Source organism: Schistocerca cancellata, chromosome 6 (genome assembly GCF_023864275.1).
Source record: "Schistocerca cancellata isolate TAMUIC-IGC-003103 chromosome 6, iqSchCanc2.1, whole genome shotgun sequence".
Lineage (NCBI taxonomy): Eukaryota > Metazoa > Arthropoda > Insecta > Orthoptera > Acrididae > Schistocerca > Schistocerca cancellata.
This window is the reverse complement of record NC_064631.1, coordinates 511,072,347-511,097,020: the sequence shown is the minus strand read 5'-3', so window position 1 is coordinate 511,097,020 and position 24,674 is coordinate 511,072,347. Positions and strand designations below refer to the sequence as shown.

The following is a 24,674-nucleotide window of genomic DNA, read 5'->3' as shown; positions in this document are numbered from 1 at the left end:
GGTGCGGCCTAAAACTTTTCTCTCCTCTTGAATTTCGAGTCTCAAATTTCAGGTGCGGCTTAGATTCGGGAAATTTTTTTTCCTTGATTTCGAGTCTCATTTTTCAGGTGCGGCTTAGATTTGAGTGCGGCTTAGATCCGAGTAAATACGGTATTCTGTGTATGTGGAAAGGTTCCACTAGATGACTTCATAGATTCTTGGAAAATATGAACCGGTGGCTGACCAAAATGGGGAGTAATATGGAGTTAGGAGGTTCCACCATGAAGTTCCCATGCATCAACTTACAGATAGAAAATACAACCATAAATTTAAAATTTCCTTAAGAGATGCCTTTACCAACACATTCATCCCAGCTTCTTCTGAACATACAACAGCCTACTATTCTGCAGTATTCCACCACACGATCCACCCTCTGTTTTCTGCACCCATGTCCCAAGAAGACCATGACCATGACCAGGAACTTAAGATATTAATAATAGCCACAACTAATGAATTTTTATCCAACATTATGTACAACATTCTCAAAAAAAAAAAAAAAAAAAAAAAAGGAGCAAGGCAGATCCCAACCATACCCACTGAACAATGTAGGTAGACAAGAAAGGGAATGGTACAGTTCAGCTTTTATAGGCAAAGTTTATAATAGGATAAGCAGTATTTCAAAGGCAAACGATGTCTGTGTTTCTCTATGTCCTACAGACATTAGTTAGATGCTGTTTCAGTCCAAAAGAGAAAAAAAACTGGCCATCATGAAAAGTGGAGTTTATAAGATCATCTGACAAGAGTGTCAGTTCTGGTAATTGGACAGATTGGGAGGTCAGTCTGTACTAGGTTCAAAGAACACAAATAGAAGCTAGAGGTTAAAGAATCCTGGTTCATCCTATGCTGAGTGTTGCTTAAACCAAAACCACATATATGTAATAGGTGTAAAAGTTCTACGCTCAGAGGGAAAGGATGCAAAACTCACTGAGTTAGAAATATTAGAAATTAAAAAAAAAAGTATATTTCCCCACACTTGATATTGAATAAGTAGACTCAGTTCAGTTATTTACCCCTTTCAGACACTGTTATAACACTGACAAAAGAGAAAAACTTGGGTGACTTCATTCATAAATAGATAATGACACAAATTCCTGTGCACATAACTCTGCTCCAGTGTTTGCTATTCATAGTTATCCAAACACTGTCTAATGAATATTTTAGAATACAAATGTAACTTTCATAGATTAAGTCAATATTCAGTAGATTAGGAAGTTGGTATATTTATCTTCGTTTGGTTGCCACCTTTGGGATCGCTTGTGTACTGGAAAATGGGCTTTAACCCAAAATGTAGGTCTTACATTAATAATAAGACTGGAACAAGGTAAATAAGTGTTTCATTTACGTAATACAACTGAAAAGAAGTGCAACATAGGTACATGTAATATTAGTGCAAGTATACAGAACAGAAGCAGGGAGAAGGAAAAATGTTTCTGATGTTTTCAGGTACTTTCAGGCATGTAAAGCAAACCCTTTGATGATGTGCCACATTTGAGGGGACAATCAGCAAGCATAAATGGTGGACATTTTAACTGAAACTTCCTGGCAGATTAAAACTGTGTGCCCGACCGAGACTCGAACTCGGAACCTTTGCCTTTCGCGGGCAAGTGCTCTACCATCTGAGCTACCGAAGCACGACTCACGCCCGGTACTCACAGCTTTACTTCTGCCAGTATCTCGTCTCCACAGTATCCTTTCTTTCGGGAGTGCTAGTTCCGCAAGGTTCACAGGAGAGCTTCTGTAAAGTTTAGAAGGTAGGAGACGAGATACTGGGAGAAGTAAAGCTGTGAGTACCGGGTGTGAGTCGTGCTTCGGTAGCTCAGATGGTAGAGCACTTGCCCGCGAAAGGCAAAGGTCCCGATTTCGAGTCTCGGTCGGGCACACAGTTTTAATCAGCCAGGAAGTTTCATATCAGCGCACACTCTGCTGCAGAGTGAAAATCTCATTCTGGACATTTTAACTATTTGTAACAGATACTGGAACAAAATCTGTGACTAACACACAGCTTGATCAGAAAAATTGTGATCAGCAAGGATCGTATTGAACTTACGTATAATTCAAAAAGATTTGTGCAGATAAATCACTCCCTTATTTGTGCTGCACAAATACAGTGACGAACAGAAGACAAGTAGAAAGGTCTGGAAATTTTATGAAATGTGACTGAGATGAACCTTTCCTGCAAACCATAATCACAGGAGATGAAACCTAGTTCAATAATTTGACCCAGAGTCTGAGTGGCAACCAATGGATTGTTATTAAAGTCAAATACTCCAGTTGCTACGTATGTTATAGTGTAATTCATAACTCCGTTATGAGCCTTTTCAAGTATATTGAGTGTTTATGTTTAGGAAAATCTGGTCACTTAACAACATTCTGAGAGATACACAAACTAAACAGTTGCTGAAGAACTCTTTGCACTATGAGAAGTGGAACTCAGCGACACTCTAATAAACAAGACAATCAGTGGACTGATGTTCATTGGACTCCTCACATCCCAGAAAGAGGAGTCTACAGAATTGAGACAGTGCTGATCAGTTCTTTTGACAGCTTCAGTATGCTTGACCAGGAATTTATGAACTAGACATCAAATCACTAACATCAGATTCTGGGAGCCATTTTTGAAATGTTAGCTGTTGTGAGTCTGTTGTGTTAAGCTGCAGCTGTGAAAGTTGGAAAGTTAAGTTTACTTTGTGACGAAATTGTGTGTGAAGCTTCATGTCTGACACCCAAACCTCCAGATGTCAGACACTCATATCGGTATCAAATGTTGTGTGTCGATAGAATATCATCCAAAATATCAATTTAGTTCATGCTGTCTGCTGTCATCCAGTAGAACATGTGTAAGTGGTAATTAAAAGTAACACACAACTGCAGAATATAGGAAAAGCATATCTATGAGATGTGATCTCAAGATGTGTGGTAGGTGAGTTGGTAGACTGTTAGATTATTGTACTGAACATCCAGTGTTTCAATCCCACTGGTGACAATTTCCTTTTTTTTCTTTACTTTTTTGAAAAAAAAAAAACAAAAAAAAACAGTTTACACTTGAAATTGTTATATGTGAGAACATTTTTCTGACATATAAAAGGATGTTTCAAAGTTTGTAGCAGTTTTCGTTTGGCAGTTCGTTAGTTGAAAGTAGCAAACCTATAGCGTACATTTGTGTCGATAACACCACACCTATCTACACAAATGTACTCTATAGGTTTGTTGCTTTTAACTAATGAAGCAAAAGCAGACTGCCAAAAGAACATTGCTACAAACTCCGAAACATCCTTTTACATGTCAGAAAAATATTCTTCCTTATAATAATTTCATGCATAAACAGTTAAAAAAAAAATCATCATCAATGAGTTTCGAACTCGGGATCTTTAGTACGGGAATCTGGTGCTCTACCAATTTTATTTATTTATTTTTTAAATCTCATTTTGTTAGTTATTGTTCATTACATCATTGATCCATCCAATGTGTTTTTAAAATTTTTTTCAATTTGTTTTGTTACAGAGGGCAGATAACCCTCTGACCAAAGACGCTGAGCTACCGTGCAGATGTTCAGTTCACCTATCATAGATTTTTTATATTTACATCTCATAGGTATGCTTTCGCTATACTCAATACTATTGTTGGTACTTTTAATTACCTATTACGCGTCTTGTACTGGACGACAGCACACAGCATGAGCTAAATCAGTGTTTTGGTTGATACTCTATCAACACACAGTGTTCAGTAGCGATCTGAGTGTCCTGACATCTGGAGGTTTGGGTGGAAGTACTGCATCAATGTTCTCTAACATCCAGTGCACTTCTATTTGTTAGCGTATTTCAGAGGAATTATGAGAGGCAGGCATTTTCCAAAGATATGAGATATTAATGACTGAACAGTAGTGGAAGAAGCCTTCACTGACAGTTTTCACCTGAGTATAAGTAAATATATCAAGGTCCAGTTTTTCTGAAGTTACAGTGAACAATGTGGTGAATTTTCTGATGTACACCAGCAATTTTTAATGTTTATAGCTACTGAATTATACACAGAAATTTTTAGCCTTCCGGTATGTGTGCCTTCTAGTCGGACAAGGGAGATTGCGCATCTCTCACAGATGCCACTTGTTGTTAATAAACTTTATGTCTTCTTAAACATTAAATTTTTATCACAAAAGTAATATTAGGTATTATTCATTGGTTATACCAGCAACAGCAAGGTAAAAAATTTATTTAAAAATAAAGTTATGTTTCAGAACACACAGTTTCTTCCCACAGCTTCTCGAGGTACTGATACCTACTTTCCGTGTACAAATGTCAAATTTGTACAGTATTATGCTTGAAATTTTGGTTTCTCAATATATAAAAGTTATTTGGAAGCTGAAATAAAATCAATGCAAACATTCCTTGAATGATGTGAAGAAAACATATGATCTATATATCTCACATTTGAAATGGGTGATTACTTAGAAGCTGAAATACAATCATTGCAAACATTTCTGGAGTGCTGTAAACAAATAAACTCTCCACATATTTCGCATTTGAAATGAGTGATTCTCATTTTCTTATTAACTAAACATGGCCTACATCTCTTCTTCAGAGTCTCCCGAGGTTCATCTTCTTCTCCTCTTCCTTGTAGCTATTGGTGTTCATCTTCTATGTGCAGCACATTTAAAATGTTTGTACGGAGGTCTCCAGTGACTTTAGTACTTCTCGTTTTTACATGTTCCTGCACAAGTTTGTTCAGAAGACATCTGAGGTGTTTTCATTTCTTGAGATTATTGCTGGTGTTTTCTTTCCAGATTATAAATGAATTTATGGCAGCAAAGTTCGGCAGCAAAGTTCGTCATCGAACCACCAGAGGCCATCGCTTTGTTTTTCTTGCAATGTTCAAAGACCCCTCAAAGTTTGTCAACAGTGTCAATGCCTCCTTTTGTGTGACTGTATAAAAGTTATAATTTCTGGTTTCTAGAGATCACCTGTTCCTTCATAGAGTTTTCCATTGTTGTGAAGACTGGATATCAACAAAACATTCTTGTACTTTTTAGGCATGTATGAAACAAGAGTTGCCTCTTTGTGAAAATTAGACTGACTTGAGTGGGTCTCTCGCTTTCTGGTTGCTGTGAATTTTGGAGGAATCTGAAGCTTATTTTTACGTAATGTGCCAATGTATGAAATTTTTTAGTGCCTATTCCTTTACCAAATCGTAATCCATAAACCAATTGTCAGCCATGATACTTCTCCCACTGTAGAAAATGGGTACTGCTAACCTTTTCACAACATTGAATGGTTTATTGCTTACACTAAATGGACCTTCTGATTGGGTTACAGTGCATACTTCCATATTATATGTATAATATAGCCAAGAGTCGACCAAAGCATAAATTTTTATGCTTTTTTTTTCCATCAAGTGAAAGCAGTTTTGGCAGTTCACAAGGAATTCTTCAAAAATAATTCATATAGGGGCTGGGCGGTCAATTTTTCTTCAATCTCCTCTTGTCTTCACATCATCAAAATGAACAAATCGCATTACAGTTAGGAAGCCATCCATCCACCATAAATCATCGAGATTCAGAAAATTCATGTGGTACACCCAAGCGAGATAAAGCAACCTGAATAAGGCTTTCATTTTCGCTGTGTCTGTCTGTTGAGCATCTCTTGAACGAGAATAGTTATCTTGTATTGTAAGAATAAATTTGACTGTATTTTCTACAATATGTTCAATCATTGTGCCAGAGATGAGGCATTTCCATGAATCTAGAATATTAGTCACGTTTTTTGCATGTCCGATTACTCTTGGGCAGGTGAAGTAAAATATTTTGTTTACCTCCTCTTTGCCTGTTCCTTGGCTTTTTGTGCCATGACCAAACCTTGATTATTTTTTTATATTTCCTTTGATCAGTTTGAAATGTCGATTTGGTGCTTTCATCTTCTGGATTGAGCACTCAGTTCCATGTCAGAATCTTCACCTCTTTCCGTGTTACTAGTGCTGTTTACCGCAGCGGACAGGACTGAATTGGGCTGGGGTCGAAAGAGGAGGCTAGAACAAAGGGGCAATTTCTCTCCCTCCTGCCTTCCAAGAAAAGGTAATGAACATTGTTGCTGCATATCTGACACATACTTTCACCTATCAGAAGGTTAAAAATTAAACTGTGTTTTTTCTATGGCATTGGAAAGAATATTTGAAGAAAACTTAAACAACATAACATCTGCAGGACTTAATGACCACAAACTACTGTTTGGTCTTCAGGAGGAGAATTCTCACAAATTTATGCTGTATCATAGCAAATTTAAACAAAAATGTAACTTGGGTACTATTCACATGTTTATTATTATGTCTGTTACATCAAGTGTGGTACTTACAGTGCTGATACATGCTATAAAATGATTCTGGATAGACAAGACTACACAATGAATTTCTTATGAACTGCAGCATAGACCTTTGTTATACAGCATATAATATCTTTAGGAGTCATTGAAGTTTACTTGTAGATTTCGTGTTTTAATTTTCCATATGGATTAAAGTCCAGAACAAACAGCAGATCAATTCGCGAATCCTGAGTGTCCAATCATGTGACCTCTAAATGTTCTGTTATGAAGTTCTTTAATTATATGAACATAATGGGCAGAACATTCATCGTGTTTGTACCACATAGGTCGTCTTACACCCAGTGAGATCGTTTCCAATATCTGTGGCCTCATATCTTTCAGGAACTTGTAGATACTTGTGGCTATTTAGAATTCCATCAATGAAGTAGGAATCAGTGAAGTGTTTCATGAGAAGCCTACACCATACATTTATGACAAAATAATTTAATTGGATAGTTAAAAAAATCTACTCACCAAGTAGTGGCAGAACACACACATAAAAGAGGGTTGTAATTAAGCAAGCTTTCAGAGCCAGTGGCTCCTTCTTCAGGCAGAAGGGTTGAAGGGGAAGGAAGAGAGGTGAAGGAAAAGGGCTGGAGAGATCTAGGAAAAGGGGTAGATTTTGGGAAGGTCGCCCAGAACCTCAGGTCAAGGTATACTTACTGCATGGGATTCCTTCTCATCCCTCTTTAATGTTTGTGCATTCTGATGCCGCTTGTTGAGTAGATTTTTTTTTTTTTTACAAGAGCCAGTTTTCACCCACTTCTCTCAGCAAGCTTGGATTTTTTACTGATAAGTAGTTCATATTGTGAAGATTATTTGCCTATGGCCTTATAAATAATGTTTCATCCATAAACAAAATCTTGCATGGAAATGCTACATCACTTTCATGCTTTTGTTGACACCACTCAGAGCACAGTAACTGAACTTGAAAGTAATTGCTACAAAGTTGTTGACAGAATGAAGTATGGAAAGAATGAAATACACTGACCATCCAGTATATTATGACCGCCTACTTAATAGCCAGTATGTCCAACTTTGCCGGCCGCGGTGGTCTCGCGGTTCTAGGCGCGCAGTCCGGAACCGTGCGACTGCTACGGTCACAGGTTCGAATCCTGCCTCGGGCATGGATGTGTGTGATGTCCTTAGGTTAGTTCGGTTTAAGTAGTTCTAAGTTCTAGGGGACTGATGACCACGACTGTTAAGTCCCATAGTGCTCAGAGCCATTTGAACCATTTTGTCCAACTTTGACACAGATAACAGCAGCGATGTAACATGGCATGGAAGAAATGAGGCTTTGGTAGATCACTGGAGGGAGATGGCACCACATCTGCACACACAAGCCACCTAATTCCTGTAAATTCAGTGGAAGGGGGCGATGAGCTCTGACATCACACTCAATCACATCCCAGATGTGTTTGATCAGGTTCATTTCTGGGGAGCTGGGGGGCAGCACATAAATTGTAACTCACCACTGTTTTCCTCGAACTACTCCATCACCTTCCTTGCCCTGTGACAGGGCACATTATCTTGTTGAATAATGTCACTGTCATCCAGAAATATGATTGTAATGAAGGGGTGTATGTGGATTGCACCCACTGCCTTGCATGAGCTCTGCTGGACCCGTGGTGGCCACGTGAATGTTCCCCAGAGCTTAATGGAGCTATCGCCAGCTTGTCTCCAACCCGCCGTATAGGTGTCAAGGAGCTGTTCTTCTGGAAGACAACAGATTAACACCCTCCCATTGGCATGTTGAAGAAAGTACTGGTATTCATCAGACCACCAAATGCTTTGCCACTGCGCCAACACCCAGTGGTGATAGTGTTGTGCCTAGTGGTGTTAACATTGGTGCATGCATGGGTGGTTGGCTGCAGAGTCCTATTGTTAGGAGTGTTCGGTGCACTGTGTGTTCGGACGCACTTGTACTCTGCTCAGCATTAAAGTCTGATGTTAGTTCGGCCACAGTTCACTGCCTGTCCTGTTTTACCAGGCTGCTAGCCTACAATGTCTAACATCTGTATTGAAGGGTGGCTGCCCAACCCCACAACATCTGGACATAGTTTTACCTTGATGAAGACACTCAGCACAGCATTCCTCGAACAACCAACAAGTCATGCAGTTTCCGAAGTGCTCATGCCGAGCCTCCATTCCATCACAATCTGCCCTCAGTCAAACTCAGATTGTGCACCTTCCCCATTGTACACACAGACAGGAGGCTTACTGATACTACATGCACTGTGCGTCTGTCTGATTAACAGTCATTCCTCGCCAGGTGACGCTGATATCATCTGGATGAGTTTATATTGATAGTAGGTCTATGGTCATAATGTTCCGGCTGATCAGTGTACAATAGATTGTGGTATTTGTAGAATATCCCTTGGCTGATCCCATTCTTACATTCAAGCTGCCTCGTAGTGACACGTGAATTGAATACCTTCCTGCATACTTCCAAAATGATACTCTGACAGTTCATGACATTCATCATTTTTTTTCTAGTGTCACATGTATTCTGAAAGTGAATAGCTTTGCAAGCAAGTTCCCTGATCACTGCAACAGCAGAGTACAGACTTATGGGCCTCATTCTCACAGGTAAACATACAAAATGTACCCAAGTTGCATTCATTTGATACAGTAGGGCAAATCTTTGAGAGACCTCTTCTCCTAGTGATGAGACAGCGGGTTTGCAGCACTGTTATCTTGTTACTATTTAATCTAGTACCACTTGTGTTATGTTGCAGAAGTTCTCTCCAAAGACTGTTTGCAGTGCCAAAATAGTATGTAGCTTCATTAAAAACAAGTGCAGTGGGAATGTTCCCTTTAAAATGGTAAAGTGAAGCAGCTCCCTTATACCTACAAGGACAATGCATTCCATGTGATCAACAGATAAATAGATAAGCTTTTTTTCCATAACCCAAATAATTCAGGAGCTAGTTGAAGTGGTGATTCACTGACAGGCACAAAAATATGGGAAAGATGAAATACGTTGGAATTTGCAGAACTCTACACAATGACTACATATCAACTGGGTGTGAGGGGCTGTGTCGGGTAGTGTGAGTAGAGGGAGAAAATAACTGAAGGGGAGGGTTAGGGAAGAATGGCTAACTGCTTGTGAGGAGGCAGCAGGCATGTGGCATAGAAATGGGCAATGGAGAAGCACATATTTGAGTGCCTGTTGATGACTCAACACTTCTTGTATCTGTTGAGTAGCTTCTTTAACTCCTAAATTATTTACATTCTGCCAGAACTTTTCTTACCACTGTTTGTACTATAGATCAATATTGAGGAGAGCCTCAGAGATATAGATGTTCTAATTATTCAACACCTTTTTTTGTCAAAAGTGCATCTGATCATGTTCTCTCATTCACTATAAAATAACAGCACCTGTGAACTTATCACCAGTAATGTAATACCTCATGAACTTGGAACTTTGCTTCCTTGTAATTAGTGAGTTGGCCAGTGTCTCTCAGTGGTTGTTGTGGGTAAGTGTTATTAATAAAAGCACTTAATGATTGGTTTTAAGTTTCTCTGTTAGTGACCCCTTGGTGGTATTCCCATTTATGTCACCTTATGCTTTCTAGTTTCCACACCTGTAAATCTGACAAAAATTTGCTGTCTCCCTCCCTGCCTCCTCCCTCCTTGTCCAAAAAGATGCATAGCTGATAGCTAGATATGTAAACAAAGTATTTGCTGATAAATGCAGAGCTGTCATGCAAAACCAATGCTTTAGAAAGGTTGTGGAGTTTTTAAATATATTCTGCAGCCATTTTGAGTGTAAATTGTGTTGCATTATATTCCAATTTTAATATTGCACAAACAGACTGGCATTAGTAACAGTAGTTTGTGCAACATCCACTGATAATGTTTAAATCATCTCGATAAGCATTCCTTTACATGTTATTTCTGTTGAGATTTATGGCACATGTAAAGTATATATTCATTGATTTAATATTATAACCATTTATGATAGTGTTATGTTTCATACAATTATATTGGTGCAATGCACTGAAATAACTGATATGAACATCCAAATTCATAATCACAATTATAGGCACAAAACACGTGTCACGTTGTCTGCAGAAGATTGGGATTGTCAGTTAATGAATCTTATGCCAATGATGCACAGTTGTATAATTATGTACCAAATTAACTGAAAAATATTGATTGGAGAAACTTCTAAAAGACAGCTTGAATATCTGGTTATCCAGAAATTCTCTCCTAGCTTTCAGTTGATGTGAACGGAAAGTTAAGTAATGATGTTGCCTTATCCATAAATGTAGTGATAAATAGTATAATAAAAAAACAACTTTTTGTGCCTTCGGTCTGGTATACTTTATTATGAACTGAGATCTTGTGTTTCAACACCATATAAATGATTTCAGAGTGCAATTAACAAATGTATATAAACTTTAATGTACATGTTACAAGCTCAGACTATAAGCAAGAAATGCAGCACCCAATAAATGATTGCGTAATTATCTATTTAATTATAGTTAGGCACTTCAACCAGTTTTTTGAGACGGGGTATGTTATTGGTGTTGCTTTGTGAACAAACAATGAAGTGCTGATCATTCATTGCACTAGCATCAGTTGTTTTTCCCATGCATCCTGGAAAACAAGTCACTGAAGGTGAGCGAATAATGTTTTCCCGCTCCAGCGCTTATTGTTCTACCCTGAATTGTTCCCCTTTCAATCAAACATGTTTGTAGGATCTTTGTGTGATTGTTGTAATCAGCTTTCTAGAGTAAACATGCTGCTGAAAAAGCTGTGAAAGCTGTTGCTTTGGTGGAAGATGACCACAGTATGCATTACATTGTAGAAGTGTTGAGGACTACACCTACCACAATTTCCAGAGCTATATGGAGGTTCAGGGAATCTGGAGGCTTTGCAAGGAGACCAGGCCTGAGAAGAGCAACATCGGAGAGAGATGACCACTTCTTACAATTTCAAGTTCTCCACAACTGTCACATCAGTACTGTTGAAGCATAAAATTGACTCCACAGGTTTGAGTGGTCAATGTTAGTGAGAGAACCATTTGAAGAAGACTGGAAGAAGCCAATCTTCAGCACAGAAGACGTTCTTCAGGTTTGGGGCCCACCTGACAGCAGTGCACAGCTCGACTCTGTTTCCCAAGGGAACATCTTGGCTGAACAGTAGAACAATCAGATTAAGTGTTGTTCACTGATGAGTTGTGATTTGGGCTCTGATCACATGACAGAAAAGAGAGTGTCTGGAGATGGCCAGGGAAATGTATTTCCCTTGCTCATTCCCATCCAGAATGCCTTTTTAAGGGTGGTTTTGTGATGGTGTGGGCAGGAATCAATACAGCTGCAAGGATGTATTTGGTTTTTGTGGAGCATGGGAGCCTTAGCACACATCAGTATGAAGAGGAATCTTTTTGTAGCATGTTGTGCCTTTTGTTCCATTTATTGGTGACGATTTTACACTAAAGCATGACAATGCATGCCCACGTGTTGTGAGAATTGTGCAAGAGTTCTAGATGAAACATGGATTCATGCTTTGGGTTGGCCTGTCGTAAGCCCTGTTTTGAATCCTATTGGACACATTTGGGACCAGCTGGGAAGAAGAGCCCATGGAACTATCCAGAGATCCTACAGGACCTTCAAAACACCCTCCTGGAGGAAAGAGATATGATTCATCAACAGGACAATACCACATTAATCAGGAGCATGCCTGAAAAGTTGAATGCTAGCAGTGGTGCAAGAGGTGGCAATACGTGCTTTTGAAGATGTGAACAGAGGTCTCAGAGATCATCACAGAGGTCTGTGAAGTGAAGTGTGAAGTGAATAACATTGAAACAGATGTGTATTACCTTTATGAGCTTATTCAAAATTTTCATGAAGTGCGCATCTGTGGCTTAATTTATTAATTCTGTTTATAATCACCTTTCTTTTTTCATTGTTGGACACTACTACAATATTCTATCATAAGATAGTGGATCAGTGTCACAAAAGTGTCATAAATTTAAAAAATTTCAGTTTTAGTAAGAAATTGAAGTGTTGAGTTTTTCATGCTGGCCAGTGTATATATAACATGATGACCAAATCTTTGAAGGAATATGATGTATGTTTAATGTCAGGAGTCTTGTTAATCATCAAAACTGTCTTTTCGTAACAAGTTCCTAAGAGCAAATGACAGTCATGGTAGCAGGAAATGCCCAGGAAATAACTAATTAACATGTTAATAAAGGAAGGAATAAAGGTAACAAACAGCTTGCTGTATAGTTGTGGCATTGAGTCACCGACAGGCGCATAAACAAGAGTGAGACTGATGACAAACTTCGTGATGAATCCTCCTTCAGAGCTACTCAAACACATGTACACACACTACCAATTATTTATCTGTAATATAGTTTTGTGTGTGGGTGTTGTAGAAAAATTTGAAAGTTTTGCAGTGTTCTCAGTCTCGTTTGTGTGTCTGTCACTGGCTTGATACCTCAACAGTACTGTGAGTTGTTACCTTTTCTCTTTCTATTCTTTATATCCCAGCATGTAGGAACAGAAAAATTTCACAAAAATGGTAACTTGAAAAAAAAAAAAAACTAAAATAATGGTTTTTAGTGAAATAATGTGGATTTGGCGATTTTTTTTATGTATATCAGAAAATTTATAATTTTTCAAATAAAAATATTATAAATGTGATGCTGACAGTCTTTTCATATTAATAACTGTTAGTTATATACTGTTAAAATTACATTTAGACTTCTGATCTCCTCAAGGCTGAGGTTCATGTATGGTCTTAAAATGGTAGTTCATTTCATGTGTAATTGTCTTTGATCTGATGACAACAATAGCTCCAAAGTTAGCAAAAAAACAGCACCTTATTTGGAAAAAACAACACTGAAATTGATGACGACCATGGAATCTGGAAAAATAAAACTCATATTTGTAAAAGATATAACACTGAATTTGTTGAGGCCTGATGTTGAATTTGGCAAAAGACCAGTGCTGTATGCCAAATTCGGCAATGGCAAAACAAATGAATTATTGGCAAATAAAACCAGCACAATATTGTCAAAAAAGTTGTATTGGCAAAAAACCAACAACGTATTGGGGAAAAAAGACCAGTGTCTTACTGGGAAAAGAATTTGCAATATTTGGCAAATAAACCAACACCATATTTGATAGAATGAACCAATGTGGCGTTTGGCAAAATAAACCAGTGCAGTGTTTTGCAAACAAACCATGCTATATTTGACAGAAGCAGTCAATCCCGTATTTGACGGAAGAAGCCAATGCCATATTTGGCAGAAGGGACCAGTGCAGTATTTGGCAAAAAAATCCAATGCAATTTTTTTTTTTTTTTTTGGGGGAGGGAGGCGAAATTTTGGCAAAAAAACCTATGTTTTTGTGTCTCTATCATTGACATATTAAACATTTCATTGTTTTTTGTTTTAGCAGTTGGGTACAAATTGGAAACTACAATGTGTCATCTGGAATAGATGATGATCAAGGAGAACCACTTTCACTCCAGGCCGTGCCACAGTTCTACAGGTCTCTGTTTCGTGAATGTCGTGCAGGAGTATTTGATCCGCAGTATGATGACTTTTTCTTACCTGATATAGCAGCTATTAATCCTGCACTCGAACTGTGCCGTGCTCTGTTGAGGATTACTTTGCTAGAAGGAGCTGCAGGAGATGGCCCTAGCAGGATGGATACAACTGCTGGTTAGTTGTTCATATTTTATTATCTCTTGCATGTAATAAATTAATGTGTGGTAAATTCCATAACTACATAAAATGTTTGTTACACAGAGAGCTGATGAAGGGTTCAATAATTTGCTTTCTTGTTGTTGTACATAACAAATCTTAATATTATAGAACACCAGTCCAGAATTATTGCTTTGTTTTGGGGAAGGGGGAGGAAAGTGTGAGGGGGGGATTTTCACACAGTACATTTCACACGAAAAAGACTTTCATTATCATGTATTCAGGTAAAATCAAACAATAACTTCTTAAGAGCTCAGTATGTATTGGTTTTATATCACTACACTGCAGTTATTGGCCCCTCTTTACCCAAGTGTATTTGTTTTCATAAATCAGCTGCTACCATGATTGCCCAAAAATGTAAATTGTAAAGTACCCTGCATGTCTTGGAATTAACATGCTAGAGGCTACATTGCTGAGACTTGTGCCGGCTCTGCAGAAGCATGGAGGGATAGTCTTTACGATTTGTTTTGAAATAAAAGAAAAGACCAATTTGCTTTGGAAATTTTAAAGCTCATCTTTAGTCATACACATGCACGCTAGAAGAAAAAAAATCATTGAGAAGAGGCTCATAAGGGAAAAACTTGATATTAACAAAGAAATTATGATTCCAAAATTGTTCTATGAATACCCATTGCGGAAAAGTTAGTAATAAAATAGAATTTTGTGTGCTCAGACATTGCTACATGAAATTAGGTAAAGAGACAACTACATGGACTTCAGTGAGGCAACAGTTTCTCCTTCTGTTTAGCGACAGTGAATTGTATAACTTGAGAATCCAATTAATAAGCTTAGTGGAGTTGGAATAAGAATTAAATAAAATCAAAGGGGTTACAATATTGTAATCAGAAGTGCATTGAAAATAAGATAAAAAAAAGATATTTTACGGTAATCATTCAAGTTTGTCCACAGGGATGCTCACATTCTAACAAGGAGGTGGAATAACTCTTTAGAGAGTTACACAAGCTGATAAATGATAACAAATACCTCTACTAGATGAACAGTAGGACAAAAATCACAAACAATTATTCACTGGATATTTAGAAATATAAAGGCTGGGCATTTGTAGAATTTATTAACAATAACAACTTGTTTGCCTGTAACTCATTCTTCTGTAAAAAAAAAAAAAAAAAAAAAAAAAAAAAAAAAAATTGGAAAATTGAATTGGTGAGGACCATAGCGAAACAAAAATAAATTTCTGTTTTCTCTAATAATGAAATTATGCTGAAAGAGATTGCCCTGAATTACTTTTGAATTTTCAGAAATTGTAAACTCTTAAGGTTCATGGTGAAGTAGATGGAAAGCAAGAAAGAAGCTAACTTATGAGAAAGGAATTCAGAAGCTTAAGTTATGAGAACTTCATTAAGAACTGGGAGGTTTACCAGAGTAAACTAAGCAACAAATTCAGTATATTAGAAAATGATGATTATACATACATAGATGAAAGCAGCAATTATTTTACAAAGAAACTTACACAAACAACGAAAGATGTTATAGGTATGAAGAATTAAAAGAAAATCTCTAACTGAATGAGGAAATTATCAAGGGGAAGATGAAAGATTCAAGCAAATGGTTGTAGGAGCACGGTAGAATATACTGAATCAAATTAAAACTCTAATGTTCTTAAAAAGATGTGAGAGGGTAGGATGAAAATTTAGTAAGAGAGATAATTGAAACAATAGTAGTCTATAAAAACACAAACATAAACTTTATTGGTTAGGCATCACATAATACCATTTAAGCTGCCAGATGACATCTAACTGCAACAGAGAAAAACCTATACATGTGAAGATTTTCTTTTGCACTCATGTAGTTCAAGTGATGAATAAATTCTACAAGCATGTGAAGATTCCTTTCAGCATTTATGTAATTCAAGAGATGAATAGCAGTAATGGCTTTCAGAGCTAGTGGCTTCTTTTTCGGGCAGAAGGGTTGAAGGGGTGAAGGAAAATGACTGGAGAGATCTAGGAAGAGGGGTATATTTTGGAAAAGTAACCCAGAACTGCGGGTCACGGGAGACTTACCGGATCAGATGGTCTTCTCATCCTGTCTAGTAAGTCTCCCTTGACCCACAGTTATGGGTGACTTTGCTGAATTTTACCCTTTATCTATATCTCTCAAGTCCTTTTCCTTCACCTCTCTTCCTTCCCCTTCAACACCTGTGGCCAAGAAAAGGAGCCACTGGTTCCGAAAGCTTGCATAATTGTAACCTTCTTTTATAATTTTTTTATTGATGACAACAGTGCTTTACACAGACAGATACATTCAGTATGTGACCCTTGGCTGCTAAACTTCTGAAGATACTTGTATTTGTCAAATGAAACATGTCAATAAAGCAAAGTTATATCCAACTTGTGGCTGCTCTGTGAGCATAATTTCTAATGGTTACTGTTCCCCCTGAAGGTGATGCCTCCACTTGATAACAGAGATAGTTGAGAATGAAAATAATGACATTCCAGGAGCAATGCTAGATGAGATGAACACATTTAAAGTATCAAGAGCAAATGATGCCAGAAGATCATGGTGTTTCAGTAGAAAAGATTAAATCTGAAGTAAAAGAGGGTGGGAAATAAGCTATTTAATCAAATGCATTTTGTGGGAAAGATCTTGAAAGAGAAAAAAATATTTAACAAACATTTATCATTTAATGAAAGCTGTAGAAACTGCCCATATATTAGTTTCAAGCTAAATCATGGGAGAATGATGTACACTGTAATATCAAAAATATTCATCCTTTGTGAATCAAAATCTCCAGTTTATTTCATGTGTGTTTATTTCACTAACAGCCCTTTACTTGTGAATGAGAAGTTACTGTTATAAAAATAGTTCTTAAGTATCAGTAAATAAGTGAAACATTTATAAAAAATAATTACAACACAAAAATAGAAATAAGAAAAGGGAAAACCCAAACACATTTATGATTGTGTATAAGAATGAAAAATGACAACAAATAATAAGCAGTGCAATGCAGCTCCACAAGACATAATTACAGTTCCACAACTCACAAAGTTCAGCATCTGAATTCCATGGTATTCAAAATTTGGAATGTTAAATTGAAGAAGTCTACTTACTATGTATTCTTAATTGAGACTCATGAGGGAACTGTTATAAGCTATGTCATTCCTCAAAAGATAGATCTACAGCTAACTGCACAATAGGTTATTGGCATTTTGGGGAGATTCTGCTCACTTCATAGTTTCACTGCGTTCACAAACATCTTGTTAGTTACAAAAATGTTCTCACCAAAAAGTATTCCATTATTATTTCCATTCTATTTATATACCATTTTAGCAATATTTTGATAATTGATATTTCAGTCTACACTATCTCTTAAATGTAAGTAGTACTTTTATTTTTTGTCATTCAATTTAGAAGTGTACTTAAGAAATCTTAAATGATTGCTAACTGCTAGAAATTTGGTATGGATTCCAGTCCTCCTTCAGTTAGCAAAACATTTGCTGCCTGAAGACACCACCCTTGGCTTGGCTCACCTGCTTCTGGTGCCAGACATAAACAGGGTGAAGGATTGCCTGGACAGCCTACCTGCCACAGCTATTTCAATACAGATAGCTTGCTATTATTGTGCTCTGACTGGTTATTCTGATGTTTATGGCTGTCAGTCAGAAAAAATGGCTATCGGGGACATGTTCCTGTATAATCCTTCTGAGGTGCGTATCACCAGTTTGTGTGTTTGTATACAAGTATGCAGACTAGTTCCTTTTTTACCATTATTATATTTTGTTTATTACATAAAACAGTCACATCATGGATCAGAACACATGTTAAATTGTAGGTTCCCATATAACTTCTTGAATAATTCCATTTAAATGTCAAAGTACTTCACTATCACTATGGTGCACAAACTGATCTTTGGGTTGATGGCTGGTCGACCTTGGAAGTTAGTGATGGGATAGAAACTGAGTGACTTGAGATGTTAGTTATTTAACAATTGCTGATAAGTAAGTGTCATAATCACTTGACACCAGTAGCTTTTCAATTTCATAAGTTAGTATGTGTTATGGCAGAGTTACCTCATCATAAATAGTAAACTAATGAATAGGAGAGAAGGAAAGTTGCTGCTCACCATATAGTGGAGATGCCGAGTCGCGATAGGCACAATAAAAAGATTCACACAATCATAGCTTTTGGCCATTAAGGCCTTTGTCAGCAGTAGACACACATGCGCACACACATACACACACACACTCACGCAAGCGCAACTTGCACACATGTCTGAGACATGAATGAGAACATGATTGGTCATGGTCACCTTGACCAGGAAGAATGTTGTAGGTTTGGAGTCAGCCAGGCTTTGGGAAAGGTACTGTTCAGCAACAGCAAGGCCATGGGTGTTAGGGGTGGTAGTGTAGAGGCTAGGTGACTTGAGCAGTGACAAGCATGGTTCTGACTGCTAAATGAACAGGAACTGTGGATGGGCAGTGGAGGAAATGTTTAATGTCTTCAGTATAGGATGATAGGTCATGGTTATGCAGAATGTGGGGAGGAGGGGGGGGGGGGGCGCGAGAGAGCGAGAGAGAGAGAGAGAGAGAGAGAGAGAGAGAGAGAGAGAGACTCAGTGGAGAGGTTCATGGACTGACCTAAGAATTTGAGGAGGGTTTGGAGATACTACTCATTTTCTGGAATGGGGCTACGGTGGCAGGGCTTATACATGGATGTATCGGACAGATGGCGGAGCCTTCTGCCAGGTATTCCATGTAGTTCAGAACAACAATGATGGTGACTTTTTCAGCAGATAGGATTATAAGGTCACGATCAGGTTTTAGGCAGTGAATTTTGGTTATTTCTTGTTGTTCCATCCTGGACTTTGTGTTGTCTAAGGAAGAGACTTGCTGGGAATTGACAAGCATGGAGAGTTGCATGAAACAAATGTTTGGCTAGAAACCACAGCAAAGGTGTGCAGTATTTGATGTGTGCAATGATGCACACACTGAAAGACCTGAGTCGAAACAAGGCCCCCGGAGTAGACAACATTCCATTGGAACTACTGACGGCCTTGAGAGAGCCAGTCCTGACAAAACTCTACCATCTGGTGAGCAAGATGTATGAAACAGGCGAAATACCCTCAGACTTCAAGAAGAATATAATAATTCCAATCCCAAAGAAAGCAGGTGTTGACAGATGTGAAAATTACCAAACAATCAGTTTAATAAGCCACAGCTGCAAAGTACTAACACGAATTCTTTACAGACGAATGGAAAAACTAGTAGAAGCCGACCTCGGGGAAGATCAGTTTGGATTCCGTAGAAATACTGGAACACGTGAGGCAATACTGACCTTACGACTTATCTTAGAAGAAAGATTAAGGAAAGGCAAACCTACGTTTCTAGCATTTGTAGACTTAGAGAAAGCTTTTGACAATGTTGACTGGAATACTCTCTTTCAAATTCTAAAGGTGCAGGGGTAAAATACAGGGAGCGAAAGGCTATTTACAACTTGTACAGAAACCAGATGGCAGTTATAAGAGTTGAGGGACATGAAAGGGAAGCAGTGGTTGGGAAGGGAGTAAGACAGGGTTGTAGCCTCTCCCCGATGTTATTCAATCTCTATATTGAGCAAGCAGTAAAGGAAACAAAAGAAAAATTTGGAGTAGGTATTAAAATCCATGGAGAAGAAATAAAAACTTTGAGGTTCGCCGATGACATTGTCAGAGACAGCAAAGGACTTGGAAGAGCAGTTGAACGGGATGGATGGTGTCTTGAAGGGAGGATATAAGATGAACATCAACAAAAGCAAAACGAGGATAATGGAATGTAGTCGAATTAAGTCGGGTGATGCTGAGGGTATTAGATTAGGAAATGAGACACTTAAAGTAGTAAAGGAGTTTTGCTATTTGGGGAGCAAAATAACTGACGATGGACGAAGTAGAGAGGATATAAAATGTAGACTGGCAATGGCAAGGAAAGCGTTTCTGAAGAAGAGAAATTTGTTAACGTCGAGTATAGGTTTAAGTGTCAGGAAGTCGTTTCTGAAAGTATTTGTATGGAGTGTAGCCATGTATGGAAGTGAAACATGGACGGTAAATAGTTTGGACAAGAAGAGAATAGAAGCTTTCGAAATGTGGTGCTACAGAAGAATGCTGAAGATTAGATGGGTAGATCACATAACTAATGAGGAAGTATTGAATAGGATTGGGGAGAAGAGAAGTTTGTGGCACAAATTGACCAGAAGAAGGGATCGGTTGGTAGGACATGTTCTGAGGCATCAAGGGATCACCAATTTAGTATTGGAGGGCAGCGTGGAGGGTAAAACTCATAGGGGGAGACCAAGAGATGAATACACTAAGCAGATTCAGAAGGATGTAGGTTGCAGTAGGTACTGGGAGATGAAGAAGCTTGCACAGGATAGAGTAGCATGGAGAGCTGCATCAAACCAGTCTCAGGACTGAAGACCACAACAACAACAACATGATGCACAGACAGATAGCTGTTTCAACTGTTATAATATAATAATGTCATGTGACTAGGGCCTCCTGTCAGGTAGACAGTTTGCCTGGTGCAAGTCTTTCAATTTGATGCTACTTTGGCAACTTGTGCGTCGACGGGAGCGGAGAAAATCTCCGACCCAGCCAGGAATCAAACTCGGGCCCTTTGGATTGACATTCTGTCATGCTGACCACTCAGCTACCGGGGCCGGACATTTATTAAAATTAACTACACTGTTCTTCTAAAAAAATTATGACTACTTTACTTTTTGATCCAAGTTGGAGGAGAATGGCTTGCTTGGTTGATGACATAGTTGTCAGAGAAGGAGAGGAGTGGGGTGTGAGTACTGGCTGCAAGAGATGAGATGTGGACCATGTTTTTAATGAGTAAAGGTAGAGGAGAAAGGGTAGGTTTTTTCTCAGTGGGGGGGGGGGGGGGGGGGGGCGGCAGCACCATAGGTACCAGCACTGGGTGGGTCTCCCATGACTAGTTGTACCCCTGCATGGAACACTAAAGTAATACCAAGTGAGGTGGCACAGTGGTTAGCACACTTGACTCGAATTTGGGAGGACGACGGTTCAAACCCATCTCCGGCCATCCTGATTTAGGTTTTCCATGATTTCCTTGAATTGTTTCAGGCAAATGCCTGGATGGTTCCTTTGAAAGAGAAGCTTGTGCTCCATCTCTAATGACCTCATTGTCGATGGGACGTTAAACACTAATCTCCTCCTCCTCCTCCTCCTCCTCCTCCTCCTCCTCCTCTTTACTAAAGCAATACCTAAATTGGAACATTGTTGCATTAGCTGAAAAACCTCCACAATGGTTCATTTCGTATTTGGAAAATACAAAGCTGGAGGTTATTCACTAAAGATTTTCATCTGGCTACTGAGCTCACATAATAAATGGGGAGAAGGGTTTGTGGAGGAAAGGGGGGGGGGGGGGTCAACTCTCAGTCGATTCTTTTCAGGGTTCTGTTGCATAGAGTTTCTGACATGGAGCTTTTGTGATAGTGAAATTTTACTGTACCAGGGTAGGCAAATGTGGTGAATGAAGACAACCATTTTAAATTCTTAGGAGTCAAGAGTAGATGTAGATGAGAGCTTTCTAGGAAGTATCATGTCCAAGATGATGTACAGAAACTGAATGCTGGTATCTTCATAATAAGAATACTTTTCCATGAAACACAGGCTTGCTTACTTCCATCCATTTATCTGCTATGGTATCCTACTTTGGGACAACTGTGTGCACTCATCAGGAAAGGGCAGTCAGGTGAATCTGCTGTGTCAGGTCACAAGCTTCGTGTAGGCTGTCGTTCAGGCCTCAGAATGCTAGCTCTACTATCCCAGTGAAAATACCTAATTGTGGGATTTACCATGAACAATGCTGACTCATTCAGAAGAAACAACAACATAAATTCAGTGAAAAAGACAGAAAACCAATTTTCACTTAGAAAACACTTCCTTAAGTATTTTATAGAAACGTGTGCAGTACTCAGCAGATTTCATTTTCACTAGGCTTTCACAGAACTGAAAAAGATTGAGTGATAAACCCCAAGTTGTCCAGGCTAAGTTGAAAGATTGCATTATGGCACACTACTCCTGTTTGTACAGGAGCTCCTAACTGCAATTCAGAACTTTATTCCATTACGCATTATTTACTTTTATACTCTCTCATGATGTTTCTTCGGTGTTCTATTAATTTTTAGCTTCTTTTGTTTATGAATGTTGTAATCAGCATTCTGTAAACTGTGTACTAACTCATTCCATGACTAAGTAGCATTGACTCAGATAGCTCCACAGAACCAAATAATGACTAAATCCCTATCCAGCCATCTAATTTCAAGTTTTCCATGGTTTTCTAATAGATTAAGAAAAATGCCAGGAGCTTCTTTTGAAAAAAGAAAAAAAAGCCCATTCCCATCCCCACCCTTTTCCTGATTAAACCTGTACTCCATCTCAAATGACCTCATCATCAACAGAATGTTAAAACTAATCTTCATTCTAATCTTCAGTCTTCAGCTTGCCATGGTGTCTTCTGATGTTGATGATGAAACATTGTGCCACACTGAAGAGCGTAGTGATGGTACTAGACAGTTTACGCACAGAGCTTGTTTGAGTATGAGCGGGAAAGTGAGAGTTTTTTCATAAAATATTATGAGGTTTAAAATTGTTTGCTGTAGTGGAACTCAACCAAGATCTTTCTCCCATAGGCAGTGTTCTCCCAGGTGAACCAGTATACACATTTTAATACATTAGGAAATTTCACTCTCTAATGTACTAATGTTGTGATGAGTTTTTTTCTTCTATTTCTCTCTCTTGGCTGTTTGGAAGGCTGGTAGCTTAATCTTGGATGCACAAACACTTGGGATGGAAGGATGTTAGAGAGCAGGAGTTCTTAATGTTAATAGTGTTTTCTGTGTAGATGGTGGAAATGATAAACAGATGGTGCAACACTTGGGAACAGTGAAAGGTTGCATCGGAGGTTGATGTTGGTTAATTTCAGGCCTGTTGAGCTGCTAACAGCCTAGTATAACTGTAGCCAACACAACAGTGTAACAGACTAAACAACAAAATAATGAAATTCTTTGATCACAAGCCGTGCATATTTGGTACCTTTTGTGACCTCACTACAGTGTTCACACGGTTAATCATAAGATGCTGCTTCACACGGTGGCGGTTAGTTGTTTCCATGGTAAATCTTTATGCTGGTTCTCATCTTGAAAACAGAGGGAAGTTGTACAGCAAAAAGGTGTAAGAGCCTGTTCTAGTGCCACACTAAGCCTGTTACTGTTTCTGTATTGTGTAAACCACATGTCATATAAGTTTACCTCAGAAACAATGAAGAAATATTACAGCATACGTAACAAACTCTTCAGTAACATGGCACTTAGAAAAATAAAAATGCTATGAAATTGACAAGTTGTATAGGTTATTTGCCATCTTTAGCAATGGCAGTTAATCTATCCAACTTGCATAAGTGGAACTGTGGAAAAAGAGAGGCCTAAGTACAAGAACTGCTGAATGTGTATCACAATTAAATTATGGGGACAAAGAACTTATCACTGTGGACTTTGTTAAATGTTTTGGAGTTACTATAAACAAAAATACGACATGGACCAGTTGCATGGATTGCTTAGTGAACGAATTAAAAACGTTTGTTTTCGCAGTGAGAATTCTGATACAGTAACTGACTTAGCTGTTGACAAAATTGTTTATCATGCATATTTTATATCAGATATGGCATAATTGTATGGGGTATTGAAAAAGCAAACCACCTCAGTGTGTTCAAGCTACAGAAAAAAAATTATCAGAGCTATAATGGTGACAACCAATAGGCAATCATGAAATCCATTATTCTAGAGCCTTACTTAATGACAATTCCTTGATTATTTGTGTATGAAATATTCCTCTTTGAGCTAAAAGAACCACTAGTTTTTGAAGGAAATTCATGTACACAAGCTTATGAAGCAAGACACTGCCAGCTGAACCAGATGGAAGGTCTTTACTGCTGTCCTACGATCCAACAGGAAATAAGTCATGAAACAAGATACAGCTCAGATTACGTATTGCCTTTGAAAGTACCATGTCTTTCATGGCTTTGAAGATTAGCAATAGGCTATAGTCCAAGGAATGCAAGCTAGAAACTACACAAGTAAACACTGAAATATACTTAAAAAGAAAATGTTATTACAGTGTAAGAAATTGAAGAAAGAGTAAGACATGTATCACTTTTTAACTTTTTATGTTTAACCACTGCATGTGCAGGTACATGCCTTCTTTTGACATAAATATATGTTGTTTTAGTTATAATAGAAGGCAACATTCCACGTAGGAAAAATATACCTAAAAACAAAGATGATGTGACTTACCAAATGAAAGTGCTGGCAGGTCGACAGACACACAAACGAACACAAACATACACACAAAATTCAAGCTTTCGCAACAAACTGTTGCCTCATCAGGAAAGAGGGAAGAGAGGGAAAGACGAAAGGATGTGGGTTTTAAGGGAGAGGGTAAGGAGTCATTCCAGTCCCGGGAGCGGAAAGACTTACCTTAGGGGGAAAAAAGGACGGGTATACACTCGCGCGCGCACACACACACACACACACACACACACACACACATA

General features: G+C 38.3%; 1 protein-coding gene across 2 annotated transcripts in view; it reads left to right on the top strand.

The window, feature by feature from the left end:
- Positions 1 to 24,674, top strand: part of LOC126190945 (NBAS subunit of NRZ tethering complex-like) — a 410,919-nt gene that overhangs the window by 234,663 nt on the left and 151,582 nt on the right. The window contains exons 28-29 of one of the 2 annotated variants that reach the window (XM_049931590.1): positions 13,802 to 14,067; positions 17,539 to 17,774. In XM_049931590.1, coding sequence (XP_049787547.1) covers positions 13,802 to 14,067; positions 17,539 to 17,774 — 502 coding nt within the window. Of the gene's footprint in view, positions 1 to 13,798; positions 14,068 to 17,538; positions 17,775 to 24,674 lie in introns of both variants that reach the window. The other variant, XM_049931589.1, reaches the window with a different exon arrangement.